This window comes from Tachysurus vachellii, chromosome 14 (assembly GCF_030014155.1).
Source record: "Tachysurus vachellii isolate PV-2020 chromosome 14, HZAU_Pvac_v1, whole genome shotgun sequence".
NCBI classification, from domain to species: Eukaryota; Metazoa; Chordata; class Actinopteri; order Siluriformes; family Bagridae; genus Tachysurus; species Tachysurus vachellii.
The window spans coordinates 1,560,875-1,583,519 of NC_083473.1; the positions used below are offsets into that span (position 1 = coordinate 1,560,875).

At 37.9% G+C, this 22,645-nt stretch overlaps 1 protein-coding gene across 3 annotated transcripts in view; it reads left to right on the plus strand.

Annotated features, from left to right (window-relative positions):
• The window catches only part of LOC132857242 (uncharacterized), a 38,172-nt gene that overhangs the window by 10,775 nt on the left and 4,752 nt on the right, over positions 1–22,645 (plus strand). Inside the window, exons 1-3 of one of the 3 annotated variants that reach the window (XM_060887256.1) lie at positions 13,008–13,170; positions 13,939–14,103; positions 22,451–22,534. In XM_060887256.1, coding sequence (XP_060743239.1) covers positions 14,097–14,103; positions 22,451–22,534 — 91 coding nt within the window. In that variant the 5' untranslated portion in view covers positions 13,008–13,170; positions 13,939–14,096. Of the gene's footprint in view, positions 1–13,007; positions 13,171–13,938; positions 14,104–20,118; positions 20,246–22,450; positions 22,535–22,645 lie in introns of those variants that run through there. The other 2 variants (XM_060887257.1, XM_060887255.1) reach the window with 2 other exon arrangements.

Below are 22,645 nucleotides of genomic sequence, written 5' to 3' on the forward strand. Positions count from 1 at the left end.
TTGCATTTAGTGAGTTTTATAACTGCTAATCGCTGGTATGTATAATTTCGGTCCCTGTTTACTGCGATTTATTTATTTATTTGTAATAACCTACTGTTATATGCTCGGCAGGTTGATCTGGTTGTCCAACTGTTTTCTGAGGGATGAGAGGGTTAAGTCCATGGGTATGACTGTGCTGCTCTTTTGCCTCTGAGAATACTGTCGTGGGTCGTTCTGACTCCAACTCGGCACAACAAGGCTTCACGCCGTGTACCGGTATTTTAGTCGGCATCTCTGTTTGTTGTATGTTCACTCTTCCCTCTGCTGAGGCGTTGAACGGCGAGTCACTTAGTCGATGTCTTAGTTTTGTTTCTTTATTTATTTAATGTAGTTATTTGTCTTAATACTCCTCTCTGTGTATTTTGTTTGTTTATTTGATGGATGTGATTCAATATTATTATTAGTTTGCCCCTTGGTCCTGGCTGAATGGAAGTATGCATCATTAAATCTACATGTACACAATTTGTATTGGTGATAGTAAATCTATTAAATCTGTATGTACTAACTATTGTTAATTGACACCATCTCCTACTGTTACTCAGTATGTCTTTTGCTCTTTCTGAGTTTGGGCTATTTGGGTTTCATTAGTGATTAGTTTTATTTTGTTGATTTTATATTGTATATTTAATTCCAATTGAGAGGAATTTCTGTTATTGTTTTGGTTTTGTAATATTCATTTTTTTGTATTTAATTTACTTTTGTTGTGTTTAATTTACTTTTGATATACTTGTGCTGGGCGGGTTGTCTTTGGAGGGGAAGGAAGTAATTGATGTACCTATCCAGGGTGACTTTTTTACATTGGGTGCTGTGTTTGATGTGTACCTTTCACACGTGTGAGTGGTGTGGCTTGACACTGTGCTGTAGCTGGGTTGGATATTCTCTTCTTTCTCCCTGAGAGGCCTAGTCATTTCAAGTATGTTTTATTTGTTTTGTTTTTTTGTTATAAGTGACGGAAGATTTTATATTCATTTTGAAAATCTTAATCCTGCACAACTGTAATAATAAAGCTTTATTGTGTTATTCTCTTGCCCTCGTCTCTTGCTCAGTCTCATTAGGTAACGAACTTGTGCGGTGCGAACTTAATCATTGGGGGGAGGGCTGGTCTTCCTTGCTCCTACGTTGTTCTGCACCTCAAACTTAGCAGAAATCGTTCAGTGCATCTGGGAGTGAGGCATCACTATCACAGTCAGGTGAAGCTGTCTTGTAGTTCGTTATCTCCTGTATGCCCTGCCACATGCGCCGGGTGTCTCAGCTGTCCTGGAAGTGGCTGTGGATTGTCTGGGCATGTGTGTGCTTTGCCTCTCTGATGGCATGGGACAGTTTGGCCCTTGCTGTTCTTAGGGCCACCCTGTCCCCTGTTCTGAAGGCTAGGTCTCTAGTCCTCAGAGCACGCACGTTAGCAGTCATCCACATCTAATGTGTGGTGATGGTCTTGGAGACAGTCATGTCATCAATGCTCTTGGTGATGTAGCTGGTCACTGATGCCGTTTTCTCCTCCAAGTTAATGGTGTCGCCGTTGGTTGCAGCCTCCCTGACGATATTCCAGTCAGTGCACTCAAAGCAGTCCTGGGGTCTCATTTATAAAACTGTGGAACAGGGGACAGGGTTTTAGTAGGATCCCTACTAAAAGTTTACGTACGCCCAAAAGCCAAAAATGGGCTATGCCAAAAAAAATTCCGATTTATAAAACCGTGCGTACGCACTCCTCTAAGCAATGTTCCCTTTATAAATCACAGATCACCCACAGATGTGCGTACATGAACCAGCCTCAAATCCCGCCCTGTACATGCCCATTTTTAACCATAAATAGTCAATGCAAATCACTGCGTGGGCACGAGAGTGGACCTCGTTATAATGAGTTTCCTCTGCGCTCTGCGGGTTTAAAAATGGGTTGAGGAGCCAGCGTCTCAGGGGGTAGCCACTGTCGCCTGCAGGTTATAATTATATTAAAAACAAAATTGTTATAATTATATTAAAAACAAAATTGTTACAGTTTCTACTTTTTAATATTGTTAAACTCACTAAGAAGCCAGCCATCATGTACTGCGCGTGCATTTAGTCTGTTCCCTACACTGTTATGTGTAAAGATAAAGGAATCATGTGTTGAACCAGGCCAGCGTGCCACAATGTTTGTGAGGGTCATGTTGGAGTCACATATGATTTGCACATTAATAGAATGCACATGCTTTCTATTATCATAAGCAAATCCATTTTCAGATGTGAACTTATAGCAACATGAGCGCAGTCAATTGTGCTGATTACATTTGGGAAACCAGACATTGCTGCAAACTGCATTTTAATTTCGGCCTGTTCTCACACAGTGTAGGTGAACCTGATGTATCGACTACCCATATTAAGTATACCATTCAAAACGACAGATATTATGGCACTCAGGGACGGCTGTGATATACCAGACCTATAGGGTGAGATGATAGATTCCAATAGAATTATTTCATATACAAAAAGGCCTTAGAGACAAAGTTGAGGATTACTTATAGTTTTTTTATATAAATAATTTACCTGTCTGCCAATTCCCGCTGGAAACAGCCAGTTGCCAAGAACCCCAGAGTGGTGAGGACTTGTATTTGGACTGGGATGGCATGGTTCTGGCGTGTTGCCCTCTCTAATACTGGACCCAATTCAGCACATAGATCTAAGAGCACAGCTCTAGGGAATCTAAATCGGCTTATTAGCCAGTCATCATCATGGTCCCTGAAAACTCGTTCTCTCCTTATTCTGCCATTGGCGTAATCCTCCAACAGTGCCAGCAGTGCCATCATGAAGCATTACATACCCGGGTCACCGGAGGATTTATATGTTTCTAGCAATTAGACTGACTGTTATCATCTTGACAAAATCACAGAATTAATTTGTGGGTGAAAATTTAAGACGGAAATGTTACAGTGAACACAGTAACATTTACAGTTTCTTCATGACGGTTTGTAATGAACACCGTAATAGTTAGGACCGATGATGAGTAGCGATTGTGCTTCATGACTGTATTTGCAGACTTTGACATTTTATGATATATGTACATTAAGGAAAATATTTCGTTTTTACACTGTGTTCTGCAGTTCTCTAATAAAAGGGTATTTCATGCTATTCTGTATCACATGTAGTCACGCCGTCTCCTCCTGCGCTCCCGTTGTGGACAATGTGACTGTAAGGCAGCGCTGATTATTCATTCATTCATTCATCTTCTACCGCTTATCCGAGCTACTCGGGTCACGGGGAGAATGTGCCTATCCTCAGGCGTCATTGGGCATCAAGGCAGGATACACCCTGGACGGAGTAGCGCTGATTATTATTATTATTATTATTTTATTTTTAATACATTTTGAATTACGTTTGGATTTTACTAGATGTATATAGCCTAAAACAATCGGCACAAATAACACTGTTGGATTTAATCCTCATGATAATGTGGATATAACGTATGAAATGGGGTGAAAATTAAATGTCATTAATTCTTAGAATCGTTCTTCTCACATGTATTTTCTACAATCTAACTTCAGTTCACGACCTCACCATCTGTGTCGCCAATTCCCTTTGTCTCCAGAATGTGCGTACGCACGTCTCAAAGTTTGCTTAAAGGTGCGCACATTCTCCCGTCAAGTTTGTTTTTTATAGATCACAACCTTTGCGCGAAAACTGGCGTACGCACGTTTCCAGCCCCGTTTTGTGCGTACGCACGCTTTATAAATGAGACCCCTGGACAGCAGAGGTAGCTCCTGCTGGCCAAGTTTTATATAATAATAATAACCTTTATTTTCTATAGTGGCTTTAAAAGCACATCTCAAAGTGCTTTACAAAAGCAAATAAAACAACAAAAATACACCACATAGTATAAAGATTAAAATTAAAGCAACAAGAATAGACTATAAAATAAGCACAATGTAAAATTACAATTAGTCAATTAAAAGCTACCCTAAAAAATTAGTTTTAAGCTGAGATTTAAAAATGCCAAGAGATTTTGCTTGCCTTATCTCAGTTGGTAAAGAATTCCAAAGTTTTGGAGCTAGTGAAGGAAGGCAAGTTTTCACCTGCCTCAGAACCGGTTTAGAGTTAACCGTCTGAACAGTGGTCTATATCCTGGAATTAGCATAACAGAAATTTTTTGACTATTGACTCTTGAGATGTGGTCTGAGTAGCCGAGGTGGGGGCGGGGCTTCACACAATGTTTGTGTAAACAAGATCCAGCATGTTTTCCCCTCTTGTTGCAAAGTCCACATTCTGAAGGAATTTAGGGAGCAGTGACTTGAGATTTGCATGATTAAAAACTCCAGTGATGATAAACGCGCTCTCACTTTCTACCGCTTATCTGAACTACCTCGGGTCACAGGGAGCCTCTCAGGCGTCATCGGGCATCAAGGCAGGATACACCCTGGATGGAGGACACCCCTGAGGAACGGGGAGAACATGCAAACTCCACACACACAAGGCGGAGGCGGGAATCGAACCCCCCACCATGGAGGTGTGAGGCGAACGTGCTAACCACTAAGCCACCGTGCCCCTGATGATAAATAATTCAATTCAATTTATTTGTATAGCGCTTTTAACAAACCCATTGTCTCAAAGCAGCTCTATAGAAGTACTGAAACAGAAGAGAGAGAAAAAAATAAATAAATATGTAATAATAAGAAGAAAAATAAGGATAAAAATAAATACATGAATATATACAATTAATGTTTCAAATGAAATTAAAAAAGATTAACTTAAAATTTAAAATACTAGATATCTCTCCCTATCCCTAATGAGCAAGCCGGAGGTGACGGCGGTGAGGAAAAACTCCCTGAGATGATAAGAGGAAGAAACCTTGAGAGGAACCAGACTCAGAAGGGAACCTTATCCTCATTTGGGTGACACTCTACAGTAAATAATGTAAATAATGTCCTTTCTACAACAGTTTATAATAGTGCAGCCGAGAGCTCCTGAGGAACTAATGGGTCATCGTAAAAACTCACCACAGACCTGATTTCTGATAAAGACCAGACCAAACAGCTGACTGACACAACATTGGTTCAAAGAAGGCATGACAGTCTCAGGGCGGCTTCATCCACAACAATCCAATAAAAGTTATTAATTAAATGAACAAAACCACACCAAGGTTATTGATGCTGAACCGATAATGTTCCCAGAAATCGATTTTCAAGCCGAGTGACCTGTCATGACATGATCATCCACCAGAGGGTAGACCAGTTTGGAGAATAAGTTTGGTCGTCATTCTCGGTGGCCTAGTGATTACTCTGCCCCTGTGTCTTGTTATCTAAGACTTACAACCTTAAATTTTGCTCAGTTTGTAAAAAGCAGAAATAAAGAACTATAAAACAAAGACACCAAATGCAACACATCTACTAGAAAATGTTGAAGAAAAGTGTTCTTGATAACAATGTCATACAAAATTCTACAGCAAAAAATAAATCTCAGTATATCCCACGGTTATTTTTATCACCAGTGGCTTTTATGATCTAAGCCTGTTTGGAAAACCTTTTCAACCCTAGATCTACCAGGTGAAGACCCTGTGCACAAAGAAAACAGAAACCATCCCAGGTCGGAGCTTCAGTGAATAGACTACGTTCACAAGGTCACTGAATTCACCATCTTTACAATGTCACCCACTCGTGTCCAACATGAGAAAGACAGGAGAGAACATTCCAGAGTGACCATCTCAGCACCTTCATTTACCCTTTTTGGTGAGCAACAGAACATCTTTTTGAAGGTGGGCCATAGTGCATACTCAGTTCAGTCTTTTGATGGCCACCAAACCTTTCAACATGACCACTAACAAGCACATGTTAAACAAAGCCCACTAAGATCCCTGTGTGCTTACTCTGTATATGGCTCTGGATCTTTGAAGATAAGTTTTGTATTTTGAAAGCATGGATATTTGAGATAAATGTAAGTTGTTCTGGATGAGGGTTTCTGCAAAATAATGTAAATGAAGCACACCCCAGGTTGGAAGCCATGGTGGATTCTTCAAGGCCACCTGAGTTAAGAAGGTGGTCCTCTGTTACAGGAGGCCAAACAGCAATGCAGACCCACACCCTCTTTCCATCCAGACCAAGATGTATGACTTTCTCGTTTCATCTCAAGAAGTTCATACCATGAGATTCTGGACCCTTCAAAGTAATGATTCAAAGGTCACCCATGTAGACTTATAGTTGGTCTGCTTCTCCACTCATCTTTTATATGTTGATTTTATAATAAACCATTTTAACCCTCTGTCTGGTCTCTTTTCCTGTTTTCATGTCAGTGTAGGCGACTGCTTGTCTCCTGACAGGACAGAAATTGCTCTAAATATCTGATCAATTTGTGTGTCATCACATCACATCCTGGATCCAGAACCTGAAGACGCCACCTGAGCCAACTGATATTTTCCATTGAATTCACCTAGAGGGTTTGGTGTCCACTAGAGGATGACAAGTGAATCTCTAGGAGCTACAGAGAGGGAAGGTCCCGGGAGTTTTGCCTGCCAGTTTAATCCCATTTATTTTCTGTAGCATGTGTCTGAAACCTTTCTGAAACCTTTCTTAGATTTTTTTTTTTGTCCAGGTTTGTTCTCTCTGGGTTTTTGTGTGATCTCGGCCTTGTTTTGGCGTGTATGACTTTTTCTTGTTGTCTGTTGCATCTGTTGTTACCTGGTTAAGATTCTGTATTTATTTTTGCCTGCCATTACTGTTCATGTCCCAAAAATATCTGATTTATTTGTTTAAAATATCTGATTTATCTGTAAATGTTCTGAATATATCTGTATACTTTTGGAAACCCCCTTTTGTGGTTTATTGTCTTGTAAACTTCAGGCTCGAGTCCGCTCTCATCACTGAAGGTCGCTCGGTCTGGAGTGGGTCTGGAAGCCATGCTGCCGTGTGAATGGGGGTCATACAATAACGCCATATCTGCGACGCCGTATATCCAGTGGCAGACTTTCAGAAACATGGTGTTCGAGCGAAAGGGTCCAGAGCATTTTCAGGGCGAGGCTTACCAAAACCGTGCTGACGTTCCAGAGGATATGCTGTTGAAGGGGAACTGCTCCCTGCGTTTGACTGACATCCGCTTTAGTGATGCAGGAATCTACGAGTGTTATTTGGTGGTTGGGAAGATGGGCAACAGGAGGAGGATCTTCATCCAGAGTGTGCAGCTCTCTGTTCTCGGTGAGGCCTCATATATGAGTACATTTCATTTATTAGGATTTCGACTAATAGCACAAATTGACACAAAAATGTTAATTTGCTTCTTTGTCAATTTGAAGAACTGCCAAGTCGATATTTTAGACAGACAGAAGTGGAGTAATTCACTGTCTTCTGTTAAATACACAGTCTCAGTAATGTTCGTATATTAATTGACAGCCACATGTATAAGATTTAATAATACAGTCAAGAATACATACGAGTTTTATATAAAACATTTTATTAAGCAATTTTCAAAAACAAATATTTTCTTACACAAAATATTTTCACACTGTTAGTTTAGTACAGAGTTGTTTTATTTATTGAACAAACGTACATTATGTACAATATGTTTTAAATTTCTCCTTTCTTGGCACAATTCTATTTGATTACAGTAAAAAATCTCCTTTCACGTGTTGTATCGTGTACGATTGTTTACGTGACTAGTAAAAAGTGAATGTGAAAAAAACATTTGAGCTGGAAAACTTTCAGACCAAATGAAAACTGGTGGAATGTGTAGGAATGTGATTCTGCTGGGGTTTAAACAATCATGCAGCATGTTTATGTAATATATAATAACTCTTTTTGTTGAATTGCTAAAAAACTTGGACACATGCAGTTATAACTTCAGGACGGCATCGGTTATGCCACCCAGCTTTGTGTTAGGATGATGAAAGTTCTGTGAAATATAATTGTTCACTTTTAGAAACGATAAAGTTAAAAATCAATCATTATATTTAATTAAATGAAAATCACAGACTGCATACTGTGTATATACTGTATCATATAATCATTATAAAATCCTTAGATATTATTATTTGTTCTGTTATCTAATTGTTGTTATAAATTCTTCTTCATATGTTTTCAGAACCTTCTGAACCCACGAGACAGAACACGATGGATAAACAATTATATTTAGGTTTGTGAGAGAACAAAGAGTCTATTATAGAATTTATAAAGAATCACATTTCTCATATTTATGATTTTTGTTAATGGTACAACATCATTAAAGTTTATAAAAGGTGAAATAAGAGACTTTCTTCATGTTCAGTAGATTCACATAAGCAAACAGATTAACATGTTACTAAAATAATTCACATATACACAAATACATACAAGACAAATTTTAAATATTATTTTTCATTCATCAAATTTGTATTGTTACTTCGTCACTAACAGTTTTTAAAGGCCACATTGTGAAGTCTCCTTCTTGATTGATGATGTAACATTGGAAATAAAATATAACTGCTATGTACACACGTGGACAAAATTGTTGGTACCCTTCGGTCAAAAGAAAAGAAAAACTCACAATGTTCACAGAAAAAACTTTAATCTGACAAAAGTAATAATAAATAAAAATTCTATGAATGTTAACCAATGAAAGTCAGACATTGCTTTTCAACCATGCTTCAACGGAATTATTTAAAAAAATAAACTCATGGAACAGGCCTAGACAAAAATTATGGTACCCCTAACTTAATATTTTGTTACACAACCTTTTGAGGCAATCACTGCAATCAGACGATTCCTGTAACTGTCAGTGAGACTTCTGCACCTCTCAGCAGGTATTCTGGCCCACTCCTCATGAGCAAACTGCTCCAGTTGTTTCTGTCTTTTCTAGACGGCATGTTTCAGCTCCTTCCAAAGATGCTCAATAGGATTGAGGTCAGGGCTCATAGAAGGCCACTTTAGAATAGTCCAATGTTTCCCTCTTAGCCATTCTTGGGTGTTTTTAGCTGTGTGTTTTGGGTCATTGTCCTGTTGCAAGACACATGACCTGCGACTGAGACCAAGCTTTCTGACACTGGCCAGCACATTTCTCTCTAGAATCCCTTGATAGTCTTCAGATTTCATTCTACCCTGCACAGATTCAAGACACCCTGTGGCAGATGCAGCAAAGCAGCCCCAGAACATAACAGAGCCTCCTCCATGTTTCACAGTAAGGACAGTGTTCTTTTCTTGATATGCTTCATTTTTCCGTCTGTGAACATACAGCTGATGAGCCTTGGGGAAAAAGGTTCCATTTTTGTCTCATCTGTCCATAGGACATTCTCCCAGAAGCTTTGTGGCTTGTCAACATGTAGTTTGGCATATTCCAGTCTAGCTTTTTTATGATTTGTGTCCTCCTTGGTCGTCTCCCATGTGGTCCACTTTGGCTCAAACAACGACGGATGGTGCGATCTGACACTGATGTTCCTTGAGCATGAAGTTCACCTTGGATCTCTTTAGAAGTCTTTCTGGGCTCTTTTGTTACCATTAGGATTATCCGTCTCTTTGATTTGTCATCAATTTTCCTCCTGCGGCCACGTCCAGGGAGGTTGGCTACAGTCCCATGGATCTTAAATTTCTGAATAATATGTGCAACTGTAGTCACAGGAACATCTAGCTGCTTGGAGATGGTCTTGTAGCCTTTACCTTTATCATGCTTGTCTATAATTTTCTTTCTAATCTTCTGAGACAACTCTTTCCTTCGCTTCCTCTGGTCCATGTTGAGTGTGGTACACACCATGTTGAGTGTGGTGTACACACCATGTTGAGTGGGGTACACACCATGTTGAGTGGGGTACACACCATGTTGAGTGTGGGGTACACACCATGTTGAGTGTGGGGTACACACCATGTTGAGTGTGGGGTACACACCATGTTGAGTGTGGGGTACACACCATGTTGAGTGTGGGGTACACACCATGTTGAGTGTGGGGTACACACCATGTTGAGTGTGGGGTACACACCATGTTGAGTGTGGGGTACACACCATGTTGAGTGTGGGGTACACACCATGTTGAGTGTGGGGTACACACCATGTTGAGTGTGGGGTACACACCATGTCACCAGACAACACAGTGACTACCTGGAGCCCTATATATAGGCCCACTGACTCATTACAAGATTGTAGACACCTGTGATGGTAATTAGTGGACACACCTTGAACTAACACGTCCCTTTGGTCACATTATTTTCAGTCTTTTCTAGGGGTACCATAATTTTTGTCTAGGCCTGTTCCATGAGTTTATTTTTTTAAATAATTTCGTTGACGCATGGTTGAAAAGCAATGTCTGAATTTCATTGGTTAACATTCATAGAATTTTTATTTATTATTACTTTTGTCAGATTAAAGTTTTTTCTGTGACCGTTTGAGTTTTTCTTTTAATTGACCGAAGGGTACCAACAATTTTGTTCACGTGTGTAGCTGCCAATAAGGGGGGATTTTTACTATTATAATAAATGTAGATTTAAAAGGGAAACAAAATAAAAGTGAGAACAAAGTTGGACATTATTATTATGGAGGCAAAAATTAGGGTGTTTTCAATGTTTTACTTTTTTTTTTTTAATGATTGGGATGATGATCTCTCTCTCTCTCTCTCTCTCTCTCTCTCTCTCTCTCTCTCTGTAGAAAGCAGTGTTGGAGTGAACTATCCCTCCCTCCCTCTTCCCTTTCTCCTTGTCATGCACCTGTATCTACTCTGACCCTGAAGGTCATAATGATGATGAGCCTCAGTCGTCCCTCACCTGAGTCCTGCAGTGGCTCAGTAAACTACAGGGTAAACGGCGCTCTCTCAGGGCATCAGGGAGCAAGTACACTAGAGGAAAGCGCCCTAACCCCTTATGTGCTCCGGAGGTGTCGTGTTGTGAAACCTGTGTTAAGAATCGATTTGTTTGATATTCAAATCTTTTGTTTCATGCTGATTTCAGTTAGATTATTAATATTGATAATAAGAATAGAAGCAGAATTATTTAAATAGTATTTACATTAAACATCTACAATAAGCTTCGCATTAGATAAAAGGTTTATATCCAAAACTGTAAGGTTGCTCTTCATATAATTATACAAATTAGGGTTATCTGTCTGAGTATTATTCTATCTTATTATCTTATATATAATTAAATGTCTCAACATTATTATTAATGGAGCTTTCTTATTTATTTATATGAATAAAAATGCCTTATTTAAATGTTTGTGCTGAATCCTTACAAATCACAATAAAAAACTCACAACTATAAAAATCTCATTCTGTCATTTCTACAGAAATTCTACAGGATTTCTTTTCTAGTAAACTGAGAGAAATTAACAGTGTGTGTTGTGTAGAAATGCTCACAGTAAATTGTTCACAATAAATAATTTAAAAAATCGTATTATAATTATTAGTATTTATTATTTATTTAGTTTTAAGTTTTTTCTAATTTCAAATGATCTTATATCTGTGAGTATTTAATATGAAATGTTTAAACAAATTGCTCTGAAATTTCCTCCAATACCAAAATCACTGTAGGGTTAAACTTTAATGAAACTTTAAGAAATATGATAAAGAAATATGAGTCTTTTCCTTCCTGTGGCTACATGTAAGTTTTGGTTATTGTTGTTTCTTTCTTGTCTTTTCCCTTCATTTTTTTACTACTTCTTGTGAAGATGAGATTATAGATGATGAAGATGATGTTATATTGTGAACAGTATCTGTACAGCGTCCTCAGGTATCCTACAATACCATTATCAATAATAACACCACTGTAACAGTCACTGCTCAGACGGTTGATGTGTAGCTCCAAGTACACAACAACAACAACAACAACAACAACAACACAATTTAAGATTTATCTAGGCCAAGAAAGTCACCGTGAAGTCAAAGGTCAGCAATCAGGTCTGTGCTGAACTCAGAGTTTACGATGACCCATTAGTTCCTCAGGAGCTCTCATCTGCACTATTATAAACTGTTGTAGAAAGGACATTAATTACATTTACATTATTTACTGTAGAGTGTCACCCAAACGAGGATGAGGTTCACTTCTGAGTCTGGTTCCTCTCAAGGTTTCTTCCTCTTATCATCTCAGGGAGTTTTTCCTCACCGCCGTCACATCCGGCTTGCTCATAAGGGATAGGGAGAGATATATAGTATTTTAAATTAAGTTATTTTTTTAAAATTAATTTTAAACTTGAATTGTATATATTCACTTATTTATTTTTATCCATAATTCTTCTTCTTCTTCTTCTTCTTCTTCTTCTTCTTCTTCTTCTTCTTCTTCTTCTTATATATTTATTTCTTTTTCTCTCTCTTCTGTTTCCATACTTCTGTAAAGCTGCTTTGAGACAACGGGAAATTGTTAAAAGCGCTAAACAAATAAATTGAATTGAAATTGAAAGGTCAAATCCAAGAGAAGATCTGATAAAGCAAACCAAGGGTCAAGTTACACAAATCCCACAAGCCTTCATGTATTATGTATAAAGGCTTAGAACTAATTCATTATTCACAAACACACACAGTGAGAAATTTAAATCAAGTCAAGAAATTTTTACTATCATTTTAATCATACAGTAAGAGTCGTGAATTCAGGGTAGATGAGGAGACAAGATTCCTGAATTATTATTATTATTATTATTATTATTATTATTATTATTATTATTATTACAGAAACAGAAACCACTCAGATGCTGCAGCTCATCCAGTATCAGTTAAATCCTTATTAAATCGCAGCTCTATAAATATTTTATAGACAGGTGAAGAGGAGGAGGATTCACACAGGTATATCATTTACTATACAGATATACAGAATCCTCCCCTTCACCTGTCTATAAAACAGTCACCTGAGGATGAACAGTGTTATCATGAACTGTAGGTGTGTGTTAGACGTAGAATGAGATTGTCAGGGACACGGGGATAAAAACAGACCCAAATGCAGGATAGCTAAAATAAACTGATTTATTAAATATAAATACAAATCAGGGACAAGGACACGTGACACAGAACATAAACAAACCCACGTGGCCAAAGTCCAGGCTGAGTCCTGACACTGATACTCAGTTCTTGGAACTTCACTCCCAAATCCAGAAGGTCGTTGACATTAATCCATCACTACATAATAACTGTAGGTTATAAATGCTTACGACACTGTTAACGGTGGTTTACAGCAGGAGCTCATAATCTTTATACAAATCATACTGAATCACAAGAAATGTTTTTCCATCTCTAAGGTAAAGCTGAGTTTTGAATTCTTCTTTAGTTTGATCTAAATCTGTGGTCTGTACTGTCAGTGGTTCAGTGTTCTACTTCAGATGCCATATGTTGTGGCTCCTTTAAGAGCCGAGCGGCATTTTAGGAACAGGCTGCCGCTTCATTTATCATGAGTACTGCATGTATGATGATTATGATTATTTATTTATTATTTCTTTTGCTCATTTTTAAGTTATCTTCTGATTAACAAGTAACGCTGTTGTCAGGAGAATAAAGCAGGAGTTGTGGAACGCGACCTGTCTGTGTTTTAGAACTGGAGTTAGGCGAACGATCCCTTGACCCTGACTCAACACGTTACACACCTAATAATCCACCCAATTCCAGTTAATGCTCAGATTCATCAGTGTATTAAAGACAACTCCACATGTTTGTATCAAAGCTTTCCGTCTTTCTTCATAATGATTGTGTACACGTGTTATACTCAGTCACGTGTTCATATGTGAACTGAAAGGTAGATTTCTGTGTATAAAGTAAATCAGCAGAAATGGTGTAATGTAGTGATAGAGCAGGATTTTTAGCTCCTAGCATTGTTTAGTGAAGGCTGATTAGATTTAGTCGTCAGCAGTTAGTTCAGGTTGTTTATGATGTAACGAGTCTATTATTAATCTGAAACTCAGTAAAAACACTAAAACTCGTATCCTGATCCCTGTAGCAGTGCTGAGAAAAGAGGAGATCATCTTAATATTAAATGTTACATAAAACATGGTTGTATTCTCTGTATTTATTAGTTTCTGAATCACCTCCTGGGGCACGGTGGCTTAGTGGTTAGCACGTTCGCCTCACACCTCCAGGGCTGGGGGTTCGATTGTGTGTGGAGTTTGCATGTTCTTCCCGTGCTTCGGGGGTTTCCTCCGGGTACTCTGGTTTCCTCCCCCGGCCAAAAGACATGCATGGTAGGTTGATTGACATCTCTGGAAAATTGTCTGTAGTGTGTGATTGCGTGAGTGAATGAGAGTGTGTGTGTGTGTGTGCGCCCTGTGATGGGTTGGCACTCCGTCCAGGGTGTATCCTGCCTTGATGCCTGATGACGCCTGAGATAGGCACAGGCTCCCCGTGACCCGAGGTAGTTCGGATAAGCGGTAGAAGATGAATGAATGAATGAATCACCTCCATTTAATTTATTGGTAAAATAACTAGATGAATGTGTGACTGCTTTAGAGGATTCAGCACAAACCTCCTTATTTCACAAATTTAATGTTAAAGTGAAGGATTTACTCAATAAATAATTACAGATAGACATTCTATACTACAACACACTGCAGAGTAAAACAATGTTTACTGTAAATTTAAATCTAATAAATGATTAGTGATGAAATGTTAAATGTTGTGAACTTTCACGAGTTAAAAGTAATCAGTCAGAACTTCAGTTCAAACAGCCACCTGCGTGTGATTGACACGTATTTATTTTCCACTTAAGGAGCTTTGTCATGGATTTGTTAATATATGGATTATATGTTGCTTCACTAGATGTAGTATTTATACCTTTTACATAATACTACAGTATATTATTTGTGGTCATGAAGTAAATGTTTATATCTGTAGAGAAGTGAAGAAATGAACGTGTCTAAAATTCTTCTTTTAATTTTTCCTCCAAAGCAAAACCCCAAAAAAAGGAAGACGTAACACCAGCTCCCTCAGGTGAGTTAATATCTATACCAATTTAAATAAATTAGAAATCCTGAGGATCGTCATTTATCTTTGACTTTTTTCAGATAAAAGGTTTATCACGTTTTTACCCAGACGTATTAAGATTTTATATAATAATATTAAGAATAAATAATTTGTCTGTTTCCAGGTGAAGCAGGAATAAATTGCCCTCATCCTCTGATCCTCATCATGTCCTTCCTCATGTGTTTACTTTTCGCACGTTGAGGAAACTTCAGTGTGATCACGAGTACAGAACCTTCTGTGAGCCGAGAGATTCGCCTTATAAAGTACAGAATCTATTTTACAAAGAGAAAAGCAACAAGGATCATTTCAATGTTCTTCAACTGTGAGGAGAACATTTCAGTTTGATGCCCAGAATAAGCTGTGATGCTGATGTAATCCACTCGAATAACTGAACTGATAGATCAAATATATCTGTCACTATCTCTCATACTTGAGAATAAGTGTTTCTTATTTACACTTTTATATATTTGTTTTTCTTTTTCTATCTAATGCATAGCATGTTTAATCATGTAAAATACATGTATATATATATATATGTGTGTATTTTTTTTAGGTGTGAAATGGATTATTAGAGAAGTTTATTTGAGTGTTGTTGACGTCACTTGTGTGCCAGCAATGGTGAAAGATGCGGGCTGCATGTTTTTGTCAGCTGCTCAACTTAATCCATCCTTGCGAATCTTTGTCTAAATACATGCCTGAACTGTTTCATTGCTTTAGATTTGCAGCATGTGTTCTATGAACTGGGACTGTTTCATCACAGTGTGATTGTTATGGATTCGGGTCGATAAGGACGCGATACTGTGGAATCTATACTGATGGACTGCACCCTCACAGGACTGTAACTACAGTTTGTTTCTTCAACGTTAGGATTACCTCAATTGGGAACTTTGGTACTTCTACATTTGGTTTTGGACTGTTTGGGATATATATGTGTAAATATATATCTATTTTCTTTTGTTACTGTGCTTGTTGAATAGCATCTGTTATTGTTCAGTGGGTAAATTGTGCTCAAATGTTTCTCTTTGTTAAATGTGAACAGAAAAAGAAACTTACAATACAGTTTAAAAGTAAAAAGAAAGAGTTTTAATACATTATTCACTCAGGTTAATTTCTGTGTTGGTGCCTTTATTCAAGCAGTTATACTAAATAAGATTAGATTCCATATAAGTGCAGACACACTATTCTTAAACATTTTTTTTGGTGTGAGACCCCGAACCCGGGACTCCAGACATTAAATTATTTATAAATTGTTATTTTAAGTGTTTGGTGATCTCAGACCTAGTAGATATTTTCCTCCTTTTCTTTAATGTGAATCCAACATATGGGTTACACTGAAACACCACAAGATCGGCAGACCAGAAAGATTCAGCATTACTGAGAATGTGATACATTCATTCACTCATCTTCTACCGCTTATCCGAACTACCTCGGGTCACGGGGAGCCTGTGCCTATCTCAGGAGTCATCGGGCATCAAGGCAGGATACACCCTGGACGGAGTGCCAACCCATCACAGGGCACACACACACACACACACACACACACTCTCATTCACTCACGCAATCACACACTAGGGACAATTTTCCAGAGATGCCAATCAACCTAACATGCATGTCTTTGGACCGGGGGAGGAAACCGGAGTACCCGGAGGAAACCCCCGAGGCACGGGGAGAACATGCAAACTCCACACACACAAGGTGGAGGCGGGAATCGAACCCCGACCCTGGAGGTGTGAGGCGAACGTGCTAACCACTAAGACACCGTGCCCCCCAGAATGTGATACACGATTTACCAATTTTTTTTACATTATAATTTTTATTGAAGATGAGATTCATTGTTTGATTTCACTGATTGTCTCTGAGACTCTCAGCCTTCCTTCACTGACCCAAAGACACTCCTTATTTTTACTGCTTTACTGTAAACTACAGTTAAGTTCATCTGTAACTGTGGAACTGAACCTGAATTATCTGTTGGATCACATAAATATCACGTTTAAAAGAAGAAAAAAAAGATTTTATAGCCTTGAACTAATTATGATCTGGCATATATGGCACATCCCTACCAGCAAACCAGCCGTTTATTAATCTTCATTACATTATGAAGAGCACATTATGTACATTACGTGTACATAAGCCTTAGATGGAACAATGGTGACATGCCTTTCATTCTGTTTGCTCTCAGGTCACTGTCCCTTCAGCTGCTGCTTTTGAAATAAACCTCATTCAGTTACTGTGAACTATATTGATGTCTTATTCAATCTATTATATTTTAAAATATATGACAGACATTGTACATTAGATTATTTCATATTTACCATGTGTACAATATGTAATATGATAATTATATATAATATATTATGTAATATAAATCAATATATTTAAGATATATGTTCCCATATAAATCTGATTATAGTATATTATCACATAATTTTACATATATATTTACATACATTAGGTTTACATACTCAATTACATACTCAATATATCATTTCATATATTTTGGGACATATTTCAATATACATAACAATATATTAAATAGTATATTACGTATTTATTCAATATATGAAAACGGCAATAATTGCAGTATTTTCCGATATATTGCAATATATCACTTACATATATAATATATCATTAGTAATATATTATGATATATTATATATGTAAATGTCACAATATATGGAGACGCATGAAATATATTGTCACGTAATATATTGAGAAATATATTTTTGTTGCGTAAGGGAAGATGTTATAAGTGATAAAAGTACTCAGATAATATGAGTCAGAGTGTTTTAACTTGGGCAAAAGGCACAAACAAAACAAACCAAAAGAAAAACAGATTTCAGCTTTTATTTCCTGACGTTTATGTGTAGATGTAAACCAAATGTGACCACTGAAGATTCAGGAGACCAGGAATGTTCTGTAGGAATAAAAACAGTCGCCATTTTGTACTGATGTGTACGTGCAAAGTACTCACAGATAAGATAAGAGAAAAGTGTCAAATCAAGAATGAGGATAAAAACAGTATGACCTAAAAAACAGACACATTATGAGTGAGTGAATGATCAGGATTAAGGAAAAACCTCTGTGCTATTCAGGCATCTACATCTCTACACATAAGGACAGGACATACTTAAGGAGAGGACATATGAATATCATATTAAATGTAGGCTTTAAGCCTGACAGGAGTCAATGTAATGCTAGTTTCTTCTACCTGTGATTGTTCCAGAAACACAAATATTGTCTTTGTTTGTCCTGATTGATTGATTTATTGTCTTTGTTGTTTTTTGTACGGTGACCTTGAGTGTTCAGAAAGGCGCCTTTAAATAAAATGTATTATTATTATTATTATTATTATTATTATTATTATTATTATTATTATTATTAAATACAGCAACAGTGAATCGTGACATAAGTTAACAGGAGGACGGCAAAGAAAACCTTCAAACACAGTACAATCCTTTTCTTTGCACAATGGCCCATGCAGACTGGTCAGTGCTGATGTTGTGTCTTGTAGTGTTTTGTTTTGTCTGCACTGTCTTTTGTCTCACACTGTTTACACCAGGTTACACAGATACACTTCATGTGTCTAGGACTAACTTATTCTCAGTCCTTAGCTCTGTGTTGTTCTACTGTATGTAGCTCCATGGTCCTGTAGATCGTTGTCCTATTTCACTGTGTACTGTGTCAGATATATACAGTATGGATCAAATGACAATAAAAGTTTGTGTAAAATGTAAATAAAGACAATCACACTCGCAAATCATTTAAATGTTATGTTTGATGGGCAAATAGTTCATTCCCACTCTGGAGATTTCAGCATCTAATGAACACAATATCATTCAGAAAATCCACAAAGCACAAGGCCGAGTATGAGACCACATGGTGGTGATCTGTGGTCCCTCAGGTGGCACTGTGTTAAACTCAGATATATTCTGTAGTGAAAATCACTGCATGGGCTCAGGAACACAAAACCAGTAAACCCAATCTGATGCTGCATCCACAAGTTAAAACAAGTTAAAACTTTACCCTGAAAATGTAGCAGATTACTGCTCTATTTCTCCATCTCATTTTTTACTAAGGTTGATTGGCAGTGGCCAAGTACATGTGTGGTGCTTATAGTATATTACAGTAGGAATGGTTAGCCAGAAGGAACAAATTCCTACCGTATTATATCCCTTTCAGGTTAATTGCCACTTATGCTTGTGGCGTGGACATCACATGGATGGTGGAGTTGGCCCAGGTGTGGAAGATAAACAGTGAAACTTTTGGCTAAAGAGACAGACAATTGTACGTTTCCCTCTGTAGAACACCGTTGGTCTGCTTATTTGTACTTTGTTTTCTTAGCGGTCTTTCCTCGTGTGGCTGTGAACACGTGAGCTTAATAGCTCCGAATCAACATTCAAAGTATCTTCCTGGTTAGAAAGTAAGCCTTCTAAATATTTGTTATGAATATCTTTGTCTTCTCCTTTTGTATTTAGTTTTGTAGTTGATAAATGTAATTGTTCTATCTTCAGTTATTTGTTAAGCCAGACTGAGTGGCTGTCTTTACAATTTTCCCTCCTCGCTCTCAGAAGCTGCACCTGGGTGTGTAAGTATACATGCTAATCTGTATTTTAACTAGTGTAACTTGTGTATGTGATTTAGACTTATTTCCTCTCCTTTGTTGGATAGAAGCTGAGGATAAACGAGTGGCTGACTTTACATTGGTGAAGTTTCCCTCATTTATCACGTAAAGACTTGTCTACTGTTCGTAATTTTCTACACATCTAAGATTAGTAGGTTATTATTATTATTATTATTATTATTATTATTATTATTATTATTATTATTCTTACAGAAACTTTATATTATTTATGAGGTGCTTCAGCTCGGTCAGATATCTGTAGACTCCTTAACAAGGCAGTGAATGATTTATTGTACATAATTTCTGGACATTGTGTAATTATAGACATTTAGTGTGTTAGAGTGAAAACACAAAAACCCTGTAGAACCTGAGAAAAGACAAAGAGAATCTGAAATGTAAATATATTGCACTGTTCATCCAGCATCTTCAAATCATTGAGTAAATACTTCCTCTCATTGAGTAAATCTGTTCGTGTGAGTATGAATAGTTTAAACATAAACTCTAGGCAGGTTTTACTGGTGGAGTGAGATACGTGTTATTCCAGATCTGCAGTGGAAATTTACTCCTATTTCTGGTAAAGAACAATCCATCCTTCTTTCTATTACCCCATGAAAAGAGAAAGTAAAAGCTAGCTGCAGTCAGTGTTTGTAACACGACACTGTTAACGTCGCTGGACAAAAGAACCTCATCAACTGTGATTTAAATCTTAATATTCAAGGAAATAATGATCTTCTATCTGTAAGGTAAAGCTGAGTTTTAAATTCTTCTCTTTGTTTATCTAAATCTGTGGTCTGTTCTGTCAGTAGTTTAATGTTCTAGACTCTGCTCTGTGTGATAAACACAATCACTGATCCTTTATTCACACTGATGGACCTTTTCTCTAAGAGCAGATCCTTTATTTCAGAGACACGATTACTTATTCAGAGGGAGGATTAATGTTAAGGTGATAAACATCCACCTAATAGTTTGCATCAGGATACTAGTATAACAATTATTATATGCTTTACTTTACAAAGACAACACAACAATGGGTTAGCGTTCATAAAAGGTTCTTAGAAAAAGGATCTATTTGTTTTATTCATTCCTCACAAATATTACCATAAATTACAAATAGTATCATCTTGATTTCAGTTCCTATAAAATACGGGGCATGACCCACTTTACCCTCATGCATTTCTTTCATTGTCTGATAAACATCATGTTTCCTGCTATAAAACTGTGTACCAACATTTTGCGATGTTGATCCTGGTTTGGTTTATAAACCTCAAAGGGTGCATTAGACTAGTTCACAGATGGCAGCTAAGTGCATAAAATTTTACCTAGAAGCTTTAAATTTATTAATTTGGAGACTTTGTGTAGTTCAACAATCAACGGCTTTTTTGAACTGAGCAGCTCGCTCAACCAAAATGTCATCATCACCTGGACTTCCTGCTACATGACATTAGCCTCCATTAACATCTGCCTTGTGAGTAGCCTACAGTCTCTGCTGTGTAGCTAAGTTGTCTTTGTTTCCACCTAAAGTCACCACAACAGGACAGACAGTGAGTTTGTGTTCCTTTTATGGAAAGACATTGGATATCATTACCATGGATACTATCTGTTTGTTGTTGTCTCGCTTCATGTGCATTAATGTGTATGTGGTGAAAAGTGTGTGTGTGAGAAAGGTGTGTAGTTTCATCCACTATGCTGTTGGCTTTGCGGATGCAGTGTGTGGTGTAAATGTTCATGGTGTAGGTCAACCTCCTCTCTGTATGCTGACTTGTTCATTCTTGCTGATGAGACCCAGACCTTGTTCAGTCACTTGTCATTTCAAGACTGGACTTCTGTAGCTCTCTCTGTCAGGTTTATCTATGAACGCAATTTGTCCTCTACAAATGATCCAAAATGCAGCTGCATAACTTGTTTTCATTCAGTCTAAATTCTCACATATTACCTCACTGCTGCGATCTCTCCACTGGCTTCCAATAGCTGCAGGCATCAGATTTAAAACAATGATGCTCGCCTACAAAGCCAAAAATGGACCAGCTCCCTCTTAGCTCAAAGCCCTCATCACTCCTCACACTGCACCTCACACCCTCAGAGCTACAGCACTGCTCCACTGGTTCCACCAGCACCAGGAATGAATGAATAAAAAGTTATTAACTCCATATCAATAGCTGTCAATAAATATGTGATCAGTAATAGGCTTAATGCTAAATAAAAAAAAACATTTATCAGTAACAAAGTAAGACATTATTACATATTACTTAGTGTAAAGATTTTTAGAAGTCATGTACACACGGGGTGGCACGATGGCTTAGTGTTTAGCACGTTCGCCTCACACCTCCAGGGTCGGGGTTCGATTCCCGCCTCCGCCTTGTGTGTGTGGAGTTTGCATGTTCTCCCTGTGCCTTGGGGGTTTCCTCCGGGTACTCCGGTTTCCTCCCCCAGTCCAAAGACATGCATGGTAGGTTGATTGGCATCTCTGGAGAATTGTCCGTAGTGTGTGATTGTGTGAGTGAATGAGAGTGTGTGTGTGTGTGTGCCCTACGATGGGTTGGCACTCCATCCAGGGTGTATCCTGCCTTGATGCCCAATGACCCTGAGGCACAGGCTCCCCGTGACCCGAGGTAGTTCGGATAAGCAGTAGAAGATGAATGAATGAATGAATGTACACACACCACTTCCACCAGCAGGGGGCAGAGTGAGCCATGACTGATGTCACACTACTACAAACACGGTCATCATTATAACACTGATGTACAATTATTAATGTACATCCAAACCATCTGAATGGACAGATTACAAAAAAATGACAATTTGAAAGTAAGTTTTCAGGCAAAATAAAGCAGTTATTAAAGAAGTTACACAAACTCTCTCTCTCAGCAGTTTTATTAAGATCTGTGTGTGACATCAGTCAGCTGTTCTGTCACTTTTATTTATAACGTGTCTCTGTTTGTTTGTTTCAGAAAATCTGCCAACACTCCACAAGAGTCTTCCAGACATCATGTCCCTCCTTTATATTTCCATCTTATGGGTCTGTGCCTGTGTGGGTGAGTGACCAGGTTCTACAACACCAACAAGACAGAAGTGTCCTTCTATTGAATCAAATATCACAACAATGTTTTGTCAAATGTTACAAATCCTGTAGATTGTAATGTTTC